The sequence below is a fragment of the Grampus griseus genome (genome assembly GCF_964374135.1).
Source record: "Grampus griseus genome assembly, chromosome: 2".
In the NCBI taxonomy this organism is placed as follows: domain Eukaryota; kingdom Metazoa; phylum Chordata; class Mammalia; order Artiodactyla; family Delphinidae; genus Grampus; species Grampus griseus.
In genome coordinates, this window is record NC_139018.1 from 93,183,321 (window position 1) to 93,204,820 (window position 21,500).

General features: G+C 39.5%; 1 protein-coding gene across 1 annotated transcript in view; it reads left to right on the forward strand.

Annotated features, from left to right (window-relative positions):
* Positions 1-21,500, forward strand: part of SLC27A2 (solute carrier family 27 member 2) — a 55,567-nt gene that overhangs the window by 22,614 nt on the left and 11,453 nt on the right. Inside the window, exons 4-5 of the mRNA XM_082648578.1 lie at positions 942-1,066; positions 14,401-14,595. Coding sequence (XP_082504704.1) covers positions 942-1,066; positions 14,401-14,595 — 320 coding nt within the window. The remainder of the gene's footprint in view (positions 1-941; positions 1,067-14,400; positions 14,596-21,500) is intronic.

Consider the following 21,500-nt stretch of genomic DNA (forward strand, 5'->3'; position numbering starts at 1 on the left):
GCTGCCTGCATTCTTTGGTTTGTAGCCCCTTCTTTCATCTTCAAGCATTTCACTGCAATCTTTTGTTTCTGTCATCCTTTCTCCTTCTGCCCTTGATCTTCTTGACTTCCCTTTATAAGCACCCTTGTGATTACACTGGGCTCTCCCAGACAATCCAAATAATCTTCCCATTTCAAGATCCTTAATTTAATCACATCCACATAGTCCCTTTTGTCATGTAAGGTAGCAGAGTCACAGGTTCTAGGGATTAGGATGTGGATGTCTTTGGGAACCATTATTCTGTCTACATCACCCATCAGAGAAGAATATCGCCTGCTTGCTGAAGACTCTGGCTCTCCATCGCTTATAAAACTGTCAGGCTCCTCCACCTGGCACTTACAAACTCTCCAGGATTGCACCCCTAGCTGATTCCCCAGTTTCATCTTCCTTGACCCACCCAGCCTTCACCACTCTAGTCACAGGCCAGCAGAGTCTTGGCCATCCCCCAACCTTCTGGACTGTCCTGTCTTTATGTTCATGCTTTTTCCTCCACCAGGAATTCTCTCATCTTTCTCGATATTCACTTCTCAAGACCTAATTCAAATCCTATGCCTTTCTCAGCACTTGACCCCAAGCAGAATTAGTCTACACACACACACACACACACACACACACACACATGCACCCTTAGGGCCTCACTAAGGGTGTGTTTATTGCACACTGACTCTTAGAAAAACTTGTGTCTTCTCCCCCATTAGATTGGAAGCTCCTATAGGACAAAACTGTGTCTTATTTATTTTTTTTGCATTGAATATAATTGGTAACTAATACTTGTTTGTGAATATAATTCATATATAATTTTTTTTTAATTTATAAATTTATAAATTTCAAAAGTGACAAATATAATTAGGGACTTTTTTGGTAGCATTTCTTTATTAGTACTTTCTATGCCTTCTCTGTAGGTGCTACTGTTGTTTTGCGGTCCAAATTTTCAGCCAGTCAGTTTTGGGATGACTGCAGAAAATATAACGTCACTGTCATTCAGTATATTGGTGAACTGCTTCGGTATTTATGCAACTCTCCCCAGGTAACACTCCCCATGTTTCATTATCTTTTCGAAATGCATAAGATGGGAATTCAAGTCACTTTGGGTCATGCTAGGTTTCAGCTGCTTTTCGTATATCGGTTTTCAGTTTACACAACAGTTACTTTTCATGATAAAGAGCCTGGCACCACACCTACCACAGGGGATTTACCAGATGGCAGCTGCTGTAATAACATTATTATTCCCTACCTTTGTACCTGTTTTCACATCTGACCCTCTACCTAGCATATCCTCTGCTTCTTTCTCTACCTGTTTAAACCCTACTCACGGTCAAAGCCCAGTTCAAATGATACCTCATATGTTAAACTTATTTGGGTCACCCCAACAAAAGTCATTGCTCCCTTCCCCTACCTCATTTGTTTTCTCCTCCTTTGTGGCCCTTGTCAGATTGCAGGTGTTTGTCTTCACGCCTCCCATCCTTCCTAGGCTGTAAAATCTTCGATGGCAGGGACCACATCTTATCTCCCTGCCCTCTCTTATATCACAGGCATGCAGGAAACTTTTACTTAATGTTGCTTAATGAATAAACCCCCATATGGCTTTGAAACCATCTGACAAAATCTGTTACCAAGCTTAGAACAGATGCCCCAAAGGTAAGTAACTCCAACGGCTTTGGATCTGCCCTATTTGCAGATATCCAGATATCTTGAAGGGGTTGTTTGAAAGAGTTCCTTCTGCCCAGTCCCTCAGCTCTCATCAGAGGAGGCAGCCTGCCTGGGGACCAGATGAAGGTTTCTCAACAGTGGCACTGCTAATATTTGTGGCCAATTTATTTTTTGCTGTATGGACTTATCCCATGCACTATAGGATGTATAGTAGCATCTTTGGCCTTTACCCAGGACATGCCAGTGGTACCCTCCCCATCCCCCCAGGTCGTGATAATCAAAATGTCTTCAGACATTGCCAGATGTCCCCTGGCAGGCAAAATCAACCCCAGATGAGAACCACTAGACTATATAATGCAGTAAACTCACAAGATTCTACTTTCTTTAATCCTTTCACTCATCATAAGAAAACAAACTCAAAGGATCACTAAGTTGATCAATTGCTATTTATAAGAAACTGTTATGTTCAATTTATATAAAGGCTACCTCAGAGATATTGCAGATTCAGTTCCAGACCACCACAATAAAGCAAATATCACAATAAAGCAAGTCACGTGAATTTTTTGTTTTCCCAGTGCACATAAAGTTATGTTTATACTATACCGTAGTTTGTTAAGTGTGCAATAGCATTATATCTTTAAAATGCAGTGTACATACCTTCATTTTAAAATACTTTATTACTAAAAATGTTAACGATCATCTGACAATGCCAGTTTGCCAAAAACCTTCAATTTGTAAAAAAAAAAAAAAAAATGCAGTATCTGCAAAGTACAATAAAGCGAGGTATGCCTGTAACAGAAGCAGTGTAACATAAAGAATTATAAGATGCTCTTGCCTTAGTTCTTTCTCTCCTCACTTCATTCAGTCTCTGCCCACATGTCACCTCATAAAAGAGACCCCTCCTACAAATTCTCAAACATACCACCCTACCCCTTACCATGCATCTCGTGGGTTACAGCTTTTCGTGGCACTGTCACTTCTGACATAGTGCATTTTTATATGACTGTTATCTTTCTCCTCCAGTTAAATGAAAGCTCCATGCACCAGGAGCTTTGTTGATTGCCAGATCCCCAGCACCGAGATCTGTATCTGGCACATCCTATGTGTCAACAGATTTTGCTGAATGAACCTCTAAATTCTTGCCCCTGAAAGATGTATAACTGACTTGAGGGAAGTAATGTGTTCCCCCAAGATGTTTGTGCTTAGCACATATTATTCTGATTCAGGGGATACGTTCAACAGATTTATGAGGGTCATAATTAGCTGTAAGCTGGGTGAGGACCTTTCCCATAGCATGGGGTGAATCTTGAGGACATTATGTTAAGTGAAATAGCCAATCACAAAAAGACGAACAGTGTATGATTCCACTTATATGAGGTACTTAGAGTATTCAAAATCATAGAGACAGAAAGTAGAATAGTGGCTGCTTAGGGCTGTGGGGAAGGGGGGAATAGGGAGGTTAATGGGTATGGAGTTTCCATTTTACAAGATGAAAGGAGTTATGGATATGGATGATTGTGATGGTTGCATAACATTATGAATGTATTTAATACCACTGAACTGTACAGATAAAATAGTTGAGAGTAAATTTTACGTTGTATGTATTTTACCACAATTTAAAAAAAATCACAACAGGAGACCCAGGTTCTATGAATTTAAAGGGAGCTTAAAGAAAGATTGTATCAAAAGGACTTCTCAGAAGTGGAAACAAACAATCTTGCAGTCTGCAGAATGGAAACCACAATCACAGAAATTTAAACAAAATGAAAAGGCAGAGGATTATGTCCCAGATGAATGAACAAGATAAAACCCCAGAAAAACAACTAAGTGAAGTGGAGATAGGCAACATTCCAGAAAAAGAATTCAGAATAATGATAGTGAAGATGATCCAGGATCTCAGAAGAATGGAGGCAAGGATCAAGAAGATGCAAGAAACATGTAACAAAGACCTAGATGAACTAAAGAACAACCAAACAGAGATGAACAATATAATAACTGAATGAAAAATACACTAGAAGGAATCAATAGCAAGAATAACTGAGGCAGAAGCACAGATAAGTGACCTGGAAGACAGAATGGTGGAAATCACTGCTGTGGAACAGAATAAAGAAAAAAAAGAAAAGAAATTAAGACAGTCTAAGAGACCTCTGGGACATTAAATGCACCAACATTTGCATTATAGGGGTCCCAGAAGGAGAAGAGAGAGAGAAAGGACCTGAGAAAATATTTGAAGAGATAACTGCTGAAAACTTCCCTAACATGGGATACAAAACAGTCACCCAAGTCCAGGAGGTACAGAGAGTCCCAGGCAGGATAAACCCAAGGAGGAACATGCCGAGACACATAGTAATCAAATTGACAAAAATTAAAGACAAAGAAAAAATATTAAAAGCAACAAGGAGAAAATGAGAACATACAAGGGAACTCCCATAAGGTTAACAGCTGATTTCTCAGCAGAAACACTGCAGACCAGAAGGGAGTGGCATGATATATTTAAAGTGATGAAAGGGAAGAACCTACAACCAAGAATAGTCTACCCAGCCAGGCTCTCATTCACACTTGATGGAGAAATCAAAAGCTTTACAAACAAACCAAAGCTAAAGAATTCAGCACCACCAGACGAGCTTTGCAACAAATGCTAAAGGAACTCCTCTAGGTGAGAAAGAGACCAGCAACTTAAAACAACCTTGTACATATATAGACTGCTATATCAAAACCTCATGGGAACAGCAAACCCAAAAACTACAATAGATACAAACACAACACTAAAGATGGTCATCAAACAGTAAGAGAAGAGAACTAAAGAGGAAGGGAAGAAAAAAGACCTACAAAAACAAACCCAAAACAATTAAGAAAATGGCAATAGGAACATACATATCAATAATTACCTTAAATGTAAATGGATGAAATGCTCCAACCAAAAGACACAGACTGGCTGAATGGATACAAAAACAAGACCTGTATATTTGCTGTCTACAAAAGACCCACTTCAGACCTAGAGACATATACAGACTGAAAGTGAAGGGATGGAAAAAGGTATTCCATGCAAATGGAAATCACAAGAAAGAGGGAGTAGCAATACTCATATCAGACAAAATAGACTTTAAAAAAAGATTGTTATAAGAGACAAAGAAGGTCACTACATAATGATCAAGAGATCAATCCAAGAAGAAGTTATAACAAGTCTAAATATATATGGACCCAACATAGGAGCACCTCAATATATAAGGCAAATACTAACAGCCTTAAAGGGAGAAATTAACACAGTAGTTGTGGGGAACTTTAACACCCCACTTTCATCAATGGACAGATCACCCAGACAGAAAATCAATAACAAAACACAGGCCTTAAATGACACATTGGACCAGACGGACTTAATTGAAATTTATAGAGTTCCATCCCAAAGCAGCAGAATACACATTCTTCTCAAGTGCACACGGATCGTTCTCCAGGACCTGACCACGTGCTGGGCCACCAAGTGAGCCTTGGTAAATTTAAGAAAATTTAAATCATATGAAGCATGTTTTCCAGCCACAATGCTATAGATTAGAAATAAACTACAAGGAAAAAAACTGTAAAAAACACAAACACTTAATTGTGTTTGGAGGCTAAACAATATGCTACTAAACAATCAATGGATCACTGAAGAAATCAAAGAAGAAATCAAAAAATACCTAGAGACAAATGAAAATGAAAGCACAATGATTCAAAACCTATGGGATGCAGCAAAAGCGGTTCTAAGAGGGAAGTTTATAGCAATACAATCTTACCTCAGGAAACAAGAAACATCTCAAATAAACAACCTAACTTTACAGCTAAAGAAACTAGAGAAAGAAGAACAAACAAAACTCAAAGTTAGTAGAAGGAAAGAAATCAAAGATCAGAGCAGAAATAACAGAAATAGAGATAAAGAAAGAAAACGATAGCAAAGATCAATGAAACTAAAAGCTGGTTCTTTGAAAAGATAAACAAAATTGATAAACTTTTAGCCAGACTCATCAAGAAAAAAAGGGAGAGGATTCAAATCAATAAAATTGGAAATGAAAAAGAAGAAGTTACAACTGACACCACAGAAATACAAAGGATCATAAGAGACTACTACAAGCAACTGTATGCCAATAAAATGGACAACCTGGAAGAAATGGACAAATTCTTAGAAAGGTACAATCTCCCAAGACTGAACCAGGAAGAAATAGAAAATATGAAACAGACCAATCACAAGTACTGAAATTGAAACTGATTTTAAAACTCCCAACAAACAAAATTCCAGGACCTGATGGCTTCACAGGCAAGTTCTATCAAACATTTAGAGAAGAGCTAACACTTATGCATCTGAAACTGTTCCAAAAATTGCAGAGGAAGGAAAACTCCCAAACTCATTCTGAGGCCACCATCACCCTGATATGAAAACCAGACAAAGATACCACAAAAAAAAGAAAATTATGGGCCAAAGTCACTGATGAACATAGGCACAAAAATCCTCAACAAAATACTAACAATCCAAATCCAAGAATACATTAAAAGGATCATACACCACGATCAAGTGGAATTTATCCCAGGGATACAAGGAAATGAATCAGTGTGATACATCACATCAACAAATTGAAGAATAAAAACCATATGATCATCTCAATAGATGCAGAAATATCTCTTGACAAAATTGAGCACCCTTTTATGATAAAGACTCTCCAGAAAGTGGGCATACAGGAAACCTACCTCAACATAATAAAAGCCATATACAACAAACCTACAGCTAACATCATACTCAATGGTGAAAAGCTGAAAGCATTGCCTCTAAGATCAGGTACAAAACAAGGATGTCCATTCTCACCACTTTTATTCAACATAATGTTGGAAGTCCTAGCTCCAGCAATCAGAGAAGAAAAAGGAATCCAAATTGGAAAAGAAGTTAAACTGTCACTCTTTGCAGATGACATGATTCTATACATAGAAAATCCCAAAGATGCTACCAGAAAACTACTAGAGTTCATCAATGAATTTGGTAAAGTTGCTGGTTACAAAATTAATGCACAGAAACCTGTTGCATTTCTATACACTAACAACAAAAGATCAGAAAGAGAAATTCAAGAAACAATCCTATTTACCATCACATCAAAAAGAATAAAATACCTAGGAATAAACCTACCTAAGGAGACAAAAGACCTGTACTCTGAAAACTATAGTAAGACACTGATGAAAGAAATCGAAGACGACACAAACAGATGGAAGGATATACCATGTTCTTGGTTTGGAAGAATCAATATTGTCAAAATGACTTTACTATCGAAGGCAATCTACAGATTCTATGTAATCTCTATCAAATTACCAATGACATCTCTCACAGAACTGGAACAAAAAATCTTAAAATTTGGGTTTGGAAGGGGAAATAAGATAGACCAGAACCCTGAAACAGCTGAATAGACTCAGCTCACCTCCCTTATGTTGTCTGCCTTCCCTCCAAAATTAGGTAACCTCTGTGGTTCTTTCCCAGCCTAAAATGTCTGTCTCTGCACCACCTCCATTCAGATAGAAAACAGAATGGAGGGGGGACTTCCCTGGTGGTCCAGTGGTTAAGACTTCATCTTCCAATGCAGGGGATGTGGGTTTGACCCCTGGTTGGGGAACTAAGATCCCACATGCCTCGTGGCCAAAAAACCAAAACATAAAACAGAAGCAACGTTTTAACAAATTCAATAAAGACTTTAAAAATGGTCCACATCAAAAAAATCTTTTAAAAAAAGAAAACAGAATGGAGGGGTGTGTAGCAGCACAGAGTAGAGAGTGGCCAGTTTGTCCAGGACAGGGGTAGACCAGGGGAAAGAGGGACAGAGAGCAGAATCAGGGTAGGTTTGCCAGAGAGGTGAGTTTTAAAGGGTGCAGAAAAGTTTTCCAGCCATGCAGGGAAAGAAGGGCTAATGATTAGCTGGAACAGCATGGCAGAGCAGTGGAATAAAGCACCTGCCATATTGGGAACTGCAAGCAGCATGGCAGGAGGCGAGACTGATTGGCTGGTCCAGGTAACAAGAGTTTTACTGTTCTGAGACTCAAGTGTGAATGTGATAATGCACCACGAAACGGCCTCAGAGTGATGTGGGAGGTGGTTTTTAAAGACAATCCCTTTGGGTACAGTGGGAAGATACACTAGACACAGAAAGCCCTCTTCTGTAAAACGAAGAGGTTGAATTTCACCCTTTTACTCCTGTCAATGGGTGCTTTCTTTTCTCCTCAGGGAGTCAAGCAGAAGTATAGCATATTAGTTGTTAAGGACATGGACTGAGGAATTTTTCTAAGGTGGTGAACAGCTTCTGCCCTTTCACCCCTTGGAAGTCTTCCCCAAAACGAGGAGGACAAGAAAAAGCCACACAAGCTCTATCATCCTAGAAACTAAGAGACATTGCAACCAGGAACTACATAGTACAGAGATCTGAAAGATGAAGGTCATTGCCATAGCAGGGCTGAGAGGGGTGAAACTTGAGAGGCAATTACCAACAAGAAGGAAGCTGATTGACTCCCTAAAGCCTGAGAAATTGGAGGTACCAAATACAACTGAAGTTTGGATGAGGTACCAGGCTTGAAAACAGGAGAATTTTTGAAAGTCTGTGTATGAAACAGCTATACCTACTGCTCCCATATCCCACTTCTGTAGGAGACAGGAGGCTTATTCTCTGGAGAAGAGCTAGAGAAGCTTTGAACTCAAGGATCCCAAGAGCAGAGGAGGGCAGCGGTGAGGCACTGAGAGCAGAGATTGAGTAACTGTCTACTTACTGACCAGGGAGACCCCAGCTCCCTTCCCCTGCCCAGCTTCCAGAACTCCAGTAGTCAGTTTATGCTTGCAGGCAAGAGAGCAGAGGAGGGTTATGCTTAGGAAGAACTAAACATTCTCAGAAAAGAAACTGGACATTGGCTCACTGCCCCATTACCAGACAGTGCAGCCAACCTGGCAACAGCCCCTACCTACCACACAAAATGGCTCAAACATCTTTTTGTTGCTTTACTTCTAAATATGAACAGATACCAAAGGAAAGCCTCTAACAGGAAAGATCATTTTCTAAAAAGAAGAAAAAGCACCATCAATTCAAAGAGCAGGAGAAGACTTCCAGAAATCAATAATAATATTCTTAGAAATATTAGAGATTTTATACCCATTAAACAAAACTAGTATGCTATCAAAAAACAAAACAGAGTAAGACCTCCTGAAAGATAAAAATATGATTTAAAAATTACTTAATCCATAGAAAGTTTGGAAGATAAAGTTGAGAAATCTTACAGAAAATTGGAGGAAAGACAAAGTGACGGACATGAGGAGAGACAAAATTAAAAAATTAGAGGATCAATCCAAAAGATCCAATATCTGATTAACAAGAAATAGGGAAAAGGATAGTGAAAATGGAGAGGAAATTATTAAAGAAATAATACAATAAAACTTCCCAAAACTGAAAGACAGATTGAAAGGGCTAATTGAGTACCTAATAAAATGAGTGGAATTTTTTTTAATTCCTAAAATATACTATGATGATATTTAAGACTATCAAAAAAAGAGAGAGAGGGACTTCCCTGGTGGCACAGTGGTTAAGAATCCACCTGCCAGTGCAGGGGACACGGGTTCAATCCCAGGTCCCGGAAGATCCCACATGCCGCGGAGCAACCAAGCCCTTGCACCACAGCTACTGAGCCTGCGCTCTAGAGCCCACGAGCCACAACTACTGAGTCCACGGGCCACAACTACTGAAGCCCATGTGCCTAGAGCCCGTGCTCCACAACAGGAGAAGCCACCACACTGAGAAGCCCACGCACCACAATAAAGAGTAGCCCCCACTTGCCACAACTAGAAAAAGCCCGCATGCAGCAACGAAGACCCAACGCAGCCAAAAATAAAATTATTTAATTGATTAATTATTTTAAAATGATTGCCTATTTAAAAAAAAGAGAAACAGAGAAGATTCTATAAGAATAACAGTTGACTTGCCAACAGAAACACTCAAGCTGGTAGCTACAGGGAGCAGTGCCTTCAAAATTCTAAGTAAACACTATTACCTATCCAGAATTTCATATCCAACCAAATTATCAATCAAGTATAAAATAAGAATATTTTCAGACATTCAAAGTCTCAAAAAAATTTTACCTCCTGTATACCCTCCTTTAGGAAGTTCCTATAGAAAGTATTCCACCCAAATAGGAGAGTAAAAAAAGAAAAAGGAAGATACAAGATCCAGGAAATAGAGGCAAAGGGTATCCCCAGGCCTGGAAAACAACTCATCCAGATTGGAGCAAAAGTATAAAAGGAAGAAAAATGGAATAAAGGAAATTATATCATCTGATAGAAGGAGGAACATTGTATTTAGATGCTTTTGGAGGGTAAGGAAAGAACTACAAACAGAAACTAAGAAAATGAAGCAAAGGGACAGGGAGGAAATTAATCCCAGGAAAAACAAACATTTGTTCAAGAATTTGTTCATAGTATATTATACTTAGCTCATCAGTGGTGGATTAGGGGCAAAGTAATGTGAGCACTGAATATTGATTTAACCAAAAATTGTGATATCGAAAAATTGGGAGAGAGCTTAATCCCCATCCAGCACAATAGGAAATCATTAAGTAATGTCTAAAGTGATTAATCAAAAGATAGTGGTAAAAGCATTTAATTTAGAAATATACAGGTGAAATGAAATTATTTTGTCCCGTGTTCAGGATCTTATTCAAGGACACCTTGCAGCTTCCCAGTGAGAGGCCAAGAACTATGGATGCACTGATTGAAATAAGACTTCATTTTTTGAAAATTCTTTGTTGTTTTTGGTAAAATCAAAGATGGGGATTATCAGTGCTAATAAGTGAACTGGGCAAGGATGACATCACAAATAAAATTAACATAGGGACATCAGAATTATAAGAGCCTGTCCTTTTGATGGGGATACACCTCCATTTCTTTTTTTTTTTTTTTTTTTTCTGCGGTACGCGGGCCTCTCACTGTTGTGGCCTCTCCCGTTGCGGAGCACAGGCTCCGGACGCGCAGGCTCAGTGGTCATGGCTCACGGGCCCAGCCGCTCCGCGGTATGTGGGATCTTCCCGGACCGGGGCACGAACCCGTGTCCCCTGCATCGGCAGGCAGACTCTCAACCACTGTGCCACCAGGGAAGCCCACACCTCCATTTCTGTTAGGCAAGAAATGTATGTGAAAGAGATGCAACATGTTAGATTCAATATAAATGCTAAGGTAAAATCACAGTCTTGTTACATCCCTTGCACTAACTAGATGTGTCTGTTTTAAAACGTGTATTTTAAAAAATTTTTTGGTGTAATGATGTTATAGCATTTGAATCAGAATATATTCTTTTTTCGGTTGAAAAAAAAAAAAGAAATATACAGGTGAGAAGAAACAGCTACAGGGGTTAAACATGTCTGCCTCTGGGTGGTAGGCTGAAGGCAAAGGATGAGGACAGATAAGTGGAATAACATTTCTTCATGTAAGTCTTTCAGTACTATTTGGTTCTTAAACTCTGTGTGTGTGTCGCTTTTTTTTTGACTAAGGAAAGGAGTGCTCTACAAAGTCACGTAGATTTGGATTTGAATTTGGGGACAACTGTGTTTCTACCTGTGTGATCTTGGGCAAATTATTTTAAACTTCTCAAAGCTCCGTTTCCTCAATTGTAATATGAGGCAAATACTTGATTACCTCTCACATTTCAGTAGGGCTCCTTAGAACCTTAAGATAATGCAGGGCAATTGCCTGGTGCATAGCAAAGCCCTCAGTAAAATTCTTCTGCTTCCTCTGATTACCTGGTGCCCCGCACCCTCTCTGGACACCCTGATCTCTCACCCTTCATCAGTCATTCAATCCATGGTGGATTAAAATCCCCCAGGTGTGTCTGCATGTTGCACCTCACCTCTAATGTAGAATAGAATGTTCGATCTTTGTTAAAGAAAAATGAGGTGACCCTTGACCTTTGGGAAGTGGCTTTGGTGGTGAGGAAATACTGTTTCTTCTTTTGGAGAAACACCAGTACTCTCAGGCCCTGGTGAGCAAAAGCTTAGATGAGAACCAGACATCTCTGAAGCCTCCAGGGCCTCTTGGTTTGTGTCCACAAACATTTCTAGCCTACAGCCTTAATCCCTTCTGCTGGTGTAATAAGATCCCTCAGTTTATGACGAAAACTAAGCTGATGGCACTGTGACTGTGAGCCCAGCTACCTGGCACCCGCAGGTGACAGCTGCACCTCTGAGGTTGGCCCGCTTCCCACATCTCCAGAGCACTGCTGCCTGCTGCACCGTAAACCCTGCCCTGGTGCTGATGTCCCGGCCATTAACTGTTTGAACAAGGAAGTTGAGGGTTTCCTGGTGGAGGTTATTTCTTCTTTTACTGCAGGAATTGCACTATATGCAAAGCACAGGTCCAGGCACAGTGGATGATAGAGAGATTAGGCCTCAAAGGAGCTTACAGTCTAATGGGAGAGATAAATGTTCACCACCCATTAGACAAGGAAATGAACTAAGAGGGTGATTGTGCGCTGCATATAGAAGAAGTAAGGTCTCCGGTCTACACACTGGAATGCTACTTTGGGGCTTCTCACGCAGGCCTGGGACCAAGTCAACCCCAGGTCAGGTGATTATTTTCAAGCAAAAGTAAGTATTCCACAAATATTTGTGATGGTTTATTCTCAGAGTGGCAGTGAGGGACAGCAGTGTGGCGGGCAAGGGTAGCCTCTGGAAAGCTGACAATCCTTGCTGAGGAGAGTAGTACCTTATGGACAGGATGACCCTATAAACCACTATCCAGGGGGCTTCCCTGGTGGTGCAGTGGTTGAGAGTCCGCCTGCCGATGCAGGGGACACGGGTTCGTGCCCCGGTCCGGGAAGATCCCACATGCCGCGGAGCAGCTGGGCCCATGAGCCATGGCCGCTGAGCCTGCGCGTCCGGAGCCTGTGCTCCGCAACGGGAGAGGCCACAACAGTGAGAGGCCCGCCTACCACACACACACAAAAAAAAACAACAGAAAAACACTATCCAGACAGGGACATTTGAGAATTAAAGGAGTGTCATTAATAAGCACATCAGGACATCAGGTGTAAACCAGGATCGGCCCTGGCAAACCAGATATATAGTCTCCTGACTTAAAAGTACTTGATAATTAGAAAAGGGAATCGATTCAGTGACTTAGGGACCGATAGAGCTGATGAAGAGAATAGGTTCTCACTCAGCCAGAACAAATAAGTTCATGCAGGTTCAGAAGGCTTCTCAGGTAAGTCTCCTCAACACCCTGGTTAAGAAACATTGGGACAACACGCCTAGTCTCTCTCTCTCTACACATTTCCTCCTCAAAAAGACGGCACAAGGGGCCCAGTTTTAACTAGTGAAAGGTATCGTCCGCCTCTCTGGTTAGGACTCCTGAAAGAACCTCACCATCTGAGGTTTGACCAAGGAGCTACTTAAAAATTAAATGCATACATACTGCTCCACGGGCTCCTTGGCTTCTCTCACTTGGAAACCAATTCAAGGTTTGTTTGGTTTGGTTTCTAACTGCCGTATCAAAGGTCCTCCCCTTGTCAGAGAACTGCCAGCCTCTCTCTGCAAACGTTTTTTTTCAAAAAGGATCTCTTATTCCAAAATCACTTCACAGTGATGTCACAGAGTAGGAAATAAGGTACAAAATACCCCTTAGAACATTTGCTCTTTTAAGCAAGTTGCTGTTCAGTCAAAGAAATTCACATTTGATAGGAGAGGAGAATCCTAGTTACCTGGTACTTCTCCCCCACTCCGTCCTATTTTCTGTTAGAGTAGAGGTCATCAAGTTACAGATTTTGCAAGTTAAAATTATACTTATTTACCTGTCCCTCCCTCCAGGCTGTGATCTCCTGACGTCACATCAAATGCCTTATTAATATAAAATATCATTAAAATTACCCAAGGTTTGGACATATTTGTAGGGCCTCATAAATGGAAAGCAGACCAGCCCTCATCCCCCTCTCTTGCTCATACAAGCTCTGCTTTCAGTTCTTATACCCAAAACAGCCTTTCCTTTGTGATTTTTATTTATAGCAAAGCATATTCCTCCCAGGCCACCTCAGGCAAGTGGGAGCCAGCTTCCTCTCTCTCTTCCCCTTCCCATCCCATCAGAACAGTTTCATTGTGCTGGTTCAGCTCTACCTGCTCTTGTGACCACTGGGTCTATCTGTTAGACGAACGCATGATCAAGAGTCTTCTCCCCAGTCCCGCCAGGCCCTCACATGAATTCTCTTGAATGACTGTAGAAAATGATTCTCTCTTTTTGCCTGGACTGTGTTCCCATTTTCTTCATCACAGTCAAGTGAAGATTATCACTTCAGATTGTGTCAGTCTCTGACAGACCTCTCCCATGGGACCTTTCCTTTCTGGCAATTCACTGAGACCCACCAGCCTCATCAAGAAAACAATCAACACATGACTTAAGTTTTAGATTGGATGTGGGTTAAATGCTGGCATCACTTAGTTCTGTCAAGTGACAAATCAAAATGGGAAAATCCAAGCCTTTCAACTATTAAATCAGAGTTCCCACTGTCGGCCCATACTGTGTGTGTTGGTAGGCGGGGGGAGGTGTAATATGTGTGGATGACAGAAAAGGCATGCACTAAGGTCAGCTCATAACCAACATAAATATGTAGAAACATAAAGGCCACTATTAATATGTAAGTACAGGCTCCAAAGATGTTTCAGCTTGGTCTCTTCTTCGTCCCGCTACAGAAACCAAACGATCGTGACCATAAAGTGAGAATGGCATTGGGAAATGGCTTGCGAGGAGATGTGTGGAGAGAATTCATCAAGAGATTTGGGGACATTCACATTTATGAGTTCTATGCTTCCACTGAAGGCAATATCGGATTTATGAATTACACGAGAAAAGTCGGTGCTGTTGGAAGAGTAAACTACCTACTGAGAGTAAGTACATTGAAAAATGAGGGCAGCCAGCTTTCAGCACATGGAGATTTCTTAAAAGCTATGTCATGATGATGTTATCATCAGAATCCCATGCAGTCTCAGAGCCATGGCCCATTCATATCACCAAGAGGGGTTCTGCTCAGGCTCTGTGACAATGACCTAAAAATGACAGGGTCCTCGAATTTTAAAATATTAATTTCTATTAATAACAACCCATTATGCCTTTGCCATCTGCAACTTGTGTGAAGTCTTCTAATGCCATTTATACTTGTATTTGTTAAAACACCTGAAGGTTACCAGTTCTGTATGTTTACTATACACCGTGAAATGTGGTACTTCCCTTTCATCACACTGTACGTTACCACCACCAGGGGAATTTTTTATACATATAGGTGCAGGGCCCCCACCCCCTGAGCTTTGGATTCAATTGTTCTGAGGGGGGGCCCAGGCATCAGTGTTTTCTTAAAGCTGTTCAGCCAGGGTTAAGAACCACTCCTTCAAGATAACCAGGGTGCATCCGAGTTGTAGGATCTTGTAAACATTTGTTTTCACCTAGTAACTACACCAGAAAGATATTTCTTATGTGTAAGCCAGCCCTCACAGCATTCTCTTTTCCCTCTCATTTTATTGCCTCACCTCCAGACAATCTCTTTGCCTTTTATTGTGCTCGAGCAGTCAGTCTTCCAGATGACCACCTATTCTGCAAAATTCCAGAAATATTCAGCAAATGCTGAACCTTCACTTGCTTGAGCAGTCATTACTGTGGTTATGCCTTGGGCAGCTCATCCTGCCTGGGCATGAAACAGCCACACCAGAGCTCCCAGGCAACCTGTGCCCCCGGGGACTGACCAAAGTACAGAGGACAATAGTCCATGTGCATAAGAGATCTGGCCCAAGAGATCAAATTCCACTACCATCACAGACTAGCCCAAGGTCATGCCCTTTGTGTTCCTTAGGCCTCAACTTCAGAATCTATAAAAGAGACAGAAAGAGAAAATATAGAGCCTAGTGCCTGGCCCAAACTCAGTGTAATAAGGAAGAGAGTTCTTGAAAGGATTACATTAAATAGGATATAACCCAATGCCTGTCATATAATAGCCTTGAAGAGTTATTAGTTGTAAAGTTTATTACTGTTCCATTCCTTGTATTCTGGCCTGATCTCCAGGCATTCCCAAGTCCAAGGAACCTCTCTAACAACAACTAAACCTACACTACACATGTCCCTCCACTGTGCTCCACACCTGCGCCATCCAATACAGTAGCCACTAGCTACATGTAGCTATTTAAATTATGTAAACTTTTAATCAGTTCTTCATTCACCCTAGCCACATTTCAAGTGCTCAGTAGCCACATGTGTTTAGTGATAACCACGTTGAGTAGTACAGTTATAGGACATTTCCATCATCACAGAAAATTCTACTGGGCAGCACTACTACAGACTGAGAATCAATTTCCTACTCCCCACTGGAATCGCTGCTGAGAGGGTTAATCTTCTCTAGTTAGCATCCTGAACCAGCCCAAACCTTGGATAACCAGGCTAAATGCAGTTCACAACAAGAGAGGGCAGAAAGCTGAGCTGACGCCTGGTGCAAGCTATCTATGTTGTCACTACTAACCCTCAGAAAACGTAAGTTGCAGGGAAACTTTCATTTCAAACTAAACCTGAGGACCCGAGAAATTGATGCTGTATATTACTAGTTCTTTGCTTCTCATCCATTGATTGCCATGTTTTATTGTCAGTTTTTCTACTTTAAACAAAACCATATATTTTAACTAGAAAAAAAGGAAGACGATGACCCTGCATTTGATAAGGAAAAAAGCATTACTTACCACCCCAAATTTTCTTCACATTCTTGCAAATAAACAAGATCTACATTTGTTGACTATGAATGCTATTTGGTTTCTAATGGTTAACTGCTACTACCAAAGCATATGATTGGTTAATTTATCATACAGATTTGAATACAAATTTGAAATGGACATAGTAATCATGGTTAATAATTAAACCTAAACACTGTCACATTTGTATTTTGCTGCCAATATAGAAAATAGTATACTTATTGCTCTTACTGAATTAAATTTAAATTCTTATGCCCTTGAATTATAGTAACATGAAATATGGTGGAGTTTTAATAATTTTATAGCCATGGGCATGAAACAAAGTATACCATTATATCATTGAATCTTAAATGTATTGGAGAACATGTCCCTGGAATGCGAAACATCTAACAGTAGTGGATTAAGGTTAAACAAGATTTTTTTATAACATTTTTATTGGAGTATAATTGCTTGACAATGGTGTGTTAGTTTCTGCTTTATAACAAAGTGAATCAGTTATACATAAACATATATCCCCATATCTCTTCCCTCCTGCGTCTCCCTCTATCCCACCCTCCCGATCCCACCCTTCAAGCTGGTCACAAAGCACTGAGCTGATCTCCCTGTGCTATGTGACTGCTTCCCACTAGCTATCTATTTTACATTTGGTAGTATATATATGTCCATATATACACTACCACTCTCTCACTTTGTCCCAGCTTACCCTTCCCCCTCCAGTGTCCTCAAGTCCATTCTCTAGTAGGTCTGCGTCTTTATTCCCGTCATGCCACTAGGTTCTTCATGACCATTTTTTTTTTCTTTTTTAGATTCCATATATGTTAGCATATGGTATTTGTTTTTCTCTTTCTGACTTACTTCACTCTGCATGACAGACTCTAGGTACATCCACCTCACTAGAAATAACTCAATTTTTTTTCTTTTTATGGCTGAGTAATATTCCATTGTATATATGTGCCACATCTTCTTTAACCATTCATCTGTTGATGGACACTTAGGTTGCTTCCATGTGCTGGCTATTGTAAATAGAGCTGCAATGAACATTGTGATACATGACTGTTTTTGAATTATGGTTTTCTCAGGGTATATGCCCAGTAGTGGGATTGCTGGGTCGTATGGTAGTTCTATTTTTAGTTTTTTTAAGGAACCTCCATTGGCTGTATCAATTTACCACGAACAGTGCAAGAGGGTTCCCTTTTCTCCACACCCTCTCCAGCATTTATTGTTGGTAGATTTTTTAATGATGGCCATTCTGACTGGTGTGAGGTGATACCTCATTGCACTTTTGATTTGCATTTTTCTAATGATTAGTGATGTTGAGCATCCTTTCATGTGTTTGTTGGCAATCTGTATATCTTCTTTAGAGAAATGTTTATTTAGGTCTTCTGCCCATTTTTGGATTGGGTTGTTTGTTTTTCTGATATTGAGCTGCATGAGCTGCTTGTAAATTATTGAGATTAATCTTTTGTCAGTTGCTTCATTTGCAAATATTTTCTCCCATTCTGAGTGTTGTCTTTTCACCTTGTTTATGTTTCCTTTGAAGTGCAAAAGCTTTTAAGTTTCATTAGGTCCCATTTGTTTATTTTTGTTTTTATTTCCATTTCTCTAGGAGGTGGGTCAAAAAGGATCTTGCTGTGATTGTTGTCAGAGTGTTCTGCCTATCTTTTCCTCTAAGAGTTTTATAGTGTTTGGCCTTACATTTAGGTCTTTAATCCATTTGGAGTTTATTTTTGTGTATGGTGTTAGGGAGTGTTCTAATTTCATTCTTTTACATGTAGCTATCCAGTTTTCCCAGCACCACTTATTGAAGAGGCTGTCATTTCTCCATTGTATACTCTTGCCTCCTTTGTCAAAAATAAGGTGACCATATGTTCGTGAGTTTATCTCTGGGCCTTCAATCTTGTTCCATTGATCTATATTTCTGTTTTTGTGCCAGTACCATATTGTCTTGATTACTTTAGCTTTGTAGTATAATCTGAAATCCAGGAGCCTGATTTGTCCAGCTCCGTTTTTCTTTCTCAAGATTGCTTTGACTATTCAGGGTCTTTTGTGTTTCCATACAAATTGTGAAAGTTTTTGCTCTAGTTCTGTGAAAAATACCATTTGTAATTTGATAGGGATTGCATTGAATCTGTAGACTGCTTTGGGTAGTATAGTCATTTCCACAATGATGAATCTTCCAATCCAAGAACATAATATATCTCTCCGTCTGTTTGTATCATCTTTAATTTCTTTCATCAGTGTCTTATAATTTTCTGCATACAGGTCTTTTGTCTCCTTAGGTAGGTTTATTCCCAGCTATTGTATTCTTTTTGTTGCAACGGTAAATAGGAGTGTTTTCTTAATTTCTCTTTCAGATTGTTCATCATTAGTGTATAGGAATGCCAGAGATTTCTGTGCATTAATTTTGTATCCTGCAAATTTACCAAATTCATTGATTAGCTCTGGTAGTTTTCTGGTTGCATCTTTAGGATTTTCTATGTATAGTATCACGTCATCTGCAAACAGTGACAGTTTTACTTCTTCTTTTCTGATTTGGATTCCTTTTATTTTTTTCTTCTCTGATTGCTGTGGCTAAAACTTCCAAAACTATGTTGAATAAGAGTGGTGAGAGTGGGCAACCTTGTCTTGTTCCTAATCTTAGCAGAAATGGTCTTAGTTTTTCACCATTGAGATTGATGTTGGCTGTGGGTTTGTCATATATGGCCTTTATTATGTTGAGGAAAGTTCCTTCTATGCCTACTTTCTGGAGAGTTTTTATCATAAACGGGGGTTGAATTTTGTCAAAAGCTTTTTCTGCATCTATTGAGATGATCATATGATTTTTATCCTTCAATTTGTTAATCTGGAGTATCAGACTGATTGATTTGCATATATTGAAGAATCCTTGCATTCCTGGGATAAACCCCACTTGATCATAGTGTATGACCCTTTTAATGTGCTGTTGAATTCTGTTTCCTAGTATTTTGTTCAGGATTTTTGCATCTATGTTCATCAGTGATATTGGCCTGTAATTTTCTTTCTTTGTGACATCTTTGTCTGGTTTTGGTATCAGGGTGATGGTGGCCTCATAGAATGAGCTTGGGAGTGTTCCTCCATCTGCTATACCTTGGATGAGTTTGAGAAGGAAAGGTGTTAGCTCTTCTCTAAATGTTTGATAGAATTCTCCTGTGAAGCCATCTGGTCCTGAGCTTTTGTTTGTTGGAAGATTTTTAATCACAGTTTCAATTTCAGTGCTTGTGATTGGTCTGCTTATATTTTCTATTTCTTCCTGGTTCCGTCTCGGATGGTTGTGCTTTTCTAAGAATTTGTCCATTTCTTCCAGGTCATCCATTTTATTGGCATAGAGTTGCTTGTAGTAATCGCTCATGATCCTTTGTATTTCTGCAGTGTCAGTTGTTACTTCTTCTTTTTTCTTTTCTAATTCGATTGGTTTGAGTCTTCTCCCTTTTTTTCTTGATGAGTCTGGCTAATGCTTTATCAATTTTGTTTACCTTCTCAAAGAACCAGCTTTTAGTTTTATTTGCTATCATTGCCTTCATTTCTTTTTCATTTATTTCTGATCTGATCTTTATGATTTATTTCCTTCTGCTAACTTTGGGGGTTTTTTGCTCTTCTTTCTCTAATTGCTTTAGGTGTAAGGTTAGGTTGTTTATTTGAGATGTTTCTTGAGGTAGGATTGGATTGCTATAAACTTCCTTCTTAGAACTGCTTTTGCTGCATCCCATAGGTTTTGCGTCATCGTGTTTTCATTGTCATTTGTTTTTAGGTATTTTTTGTTTTCCTCTTTAATTTCGTCAGTGATCTCTTGGTTATTAAGTGGTGTATTGTTTAGCCTCCATGTATTTCTATTTTTTACAGAATTTTTCCTATAACTGATATCTAGTCTCTAGCATTGTGGTTGGAAAAGATACTTGATACAATTTCGATTTTTTTAAATTTACCAAGGCTTGATTTGTGACCCAAGATAAGATCAATCCTGGAGAATGTTCCATGAGCACTTGAGAAGAAAGTGTATTCTGTTGTTTTTGGATGGAATGTCATATAAATATCAATTAAGCCCATCTTGTTTAATGTATCATTTAAAGCTTGTGTTTCCTTATTTATTTTTATTTTGAATGATCTGTCCATTGGTGCAAGTGGGGTGTTAAAGTCCCCTACAGATTGTGTTACCATCGATTTCCCCTTTTATGGCTGTTAGTATTTGCCTTATGTATTGAGGTGCTCCTATGTTGGGTGCATAAATATTTACAATTGTTATATCTTCTTCTTGGATCGTTCCCTTGATCATTATGTAGTGTCCTTCTTTGTCTCTTCTAATAGTCTTTGTTTAAAAGTCTATTTTGTCTGATATGAAAATTGCTACTCCAGTTTTCTTTTGATTTCCATTTGCATGGAATATCTTTTTCCATCCCCTCACTTTCAGTCTGTTTGTGTTCTTAGGTCTGAAGTGGGTCTCTTGTAGACAGCATATATACGGGTCTTGTTTTTGTATCCATTCAGCCAGTCTATGTCTTTTGGTTAGAACATTTAATCCATTTACACGTAAGGTAATTATCGATATGTATGTCCCTATTACCATTTTAATTGTTTTGGGTTTTTTATTATAGGTCTTTTCCTTCTCTTGTGTTTCCTGCCTCAGGAAGTTCCTTTAGCATTTGTTGAAGAGCTGGTTTGGTGGTGCTGAATTCTCTTAGCTTTTGCTTGTATGTAAAGATTTTAATTTCTCTGTTGAATCTGAATGAGACCCTTGCTAGGGAGAGTAATCTTGGTTGTAGGCTTTTCCCTTTCATCACTTTAAATATGTTCTGCCACTGTCTTCTGGCTTGCAGAGTTTCTGCTGAAAGATCAGCTGTTAACCTTATGGGGATTCCCTTGTATGTTATTTGTTGTTTTTCCCTTGCTGCTTTTAATATTTTTTCTTTGTATTTAATTTTTGATAGTTTGATTAATATGTGTCTTGGCATGTTTCTCCTTGGATTTATCCTGTATGGGACTCTCTGTGCTTCCTGGACTTGGGTGGCTATTTCCTTTCTCATATTAGGGAAGTTTTCAAGTATAATCCCTTC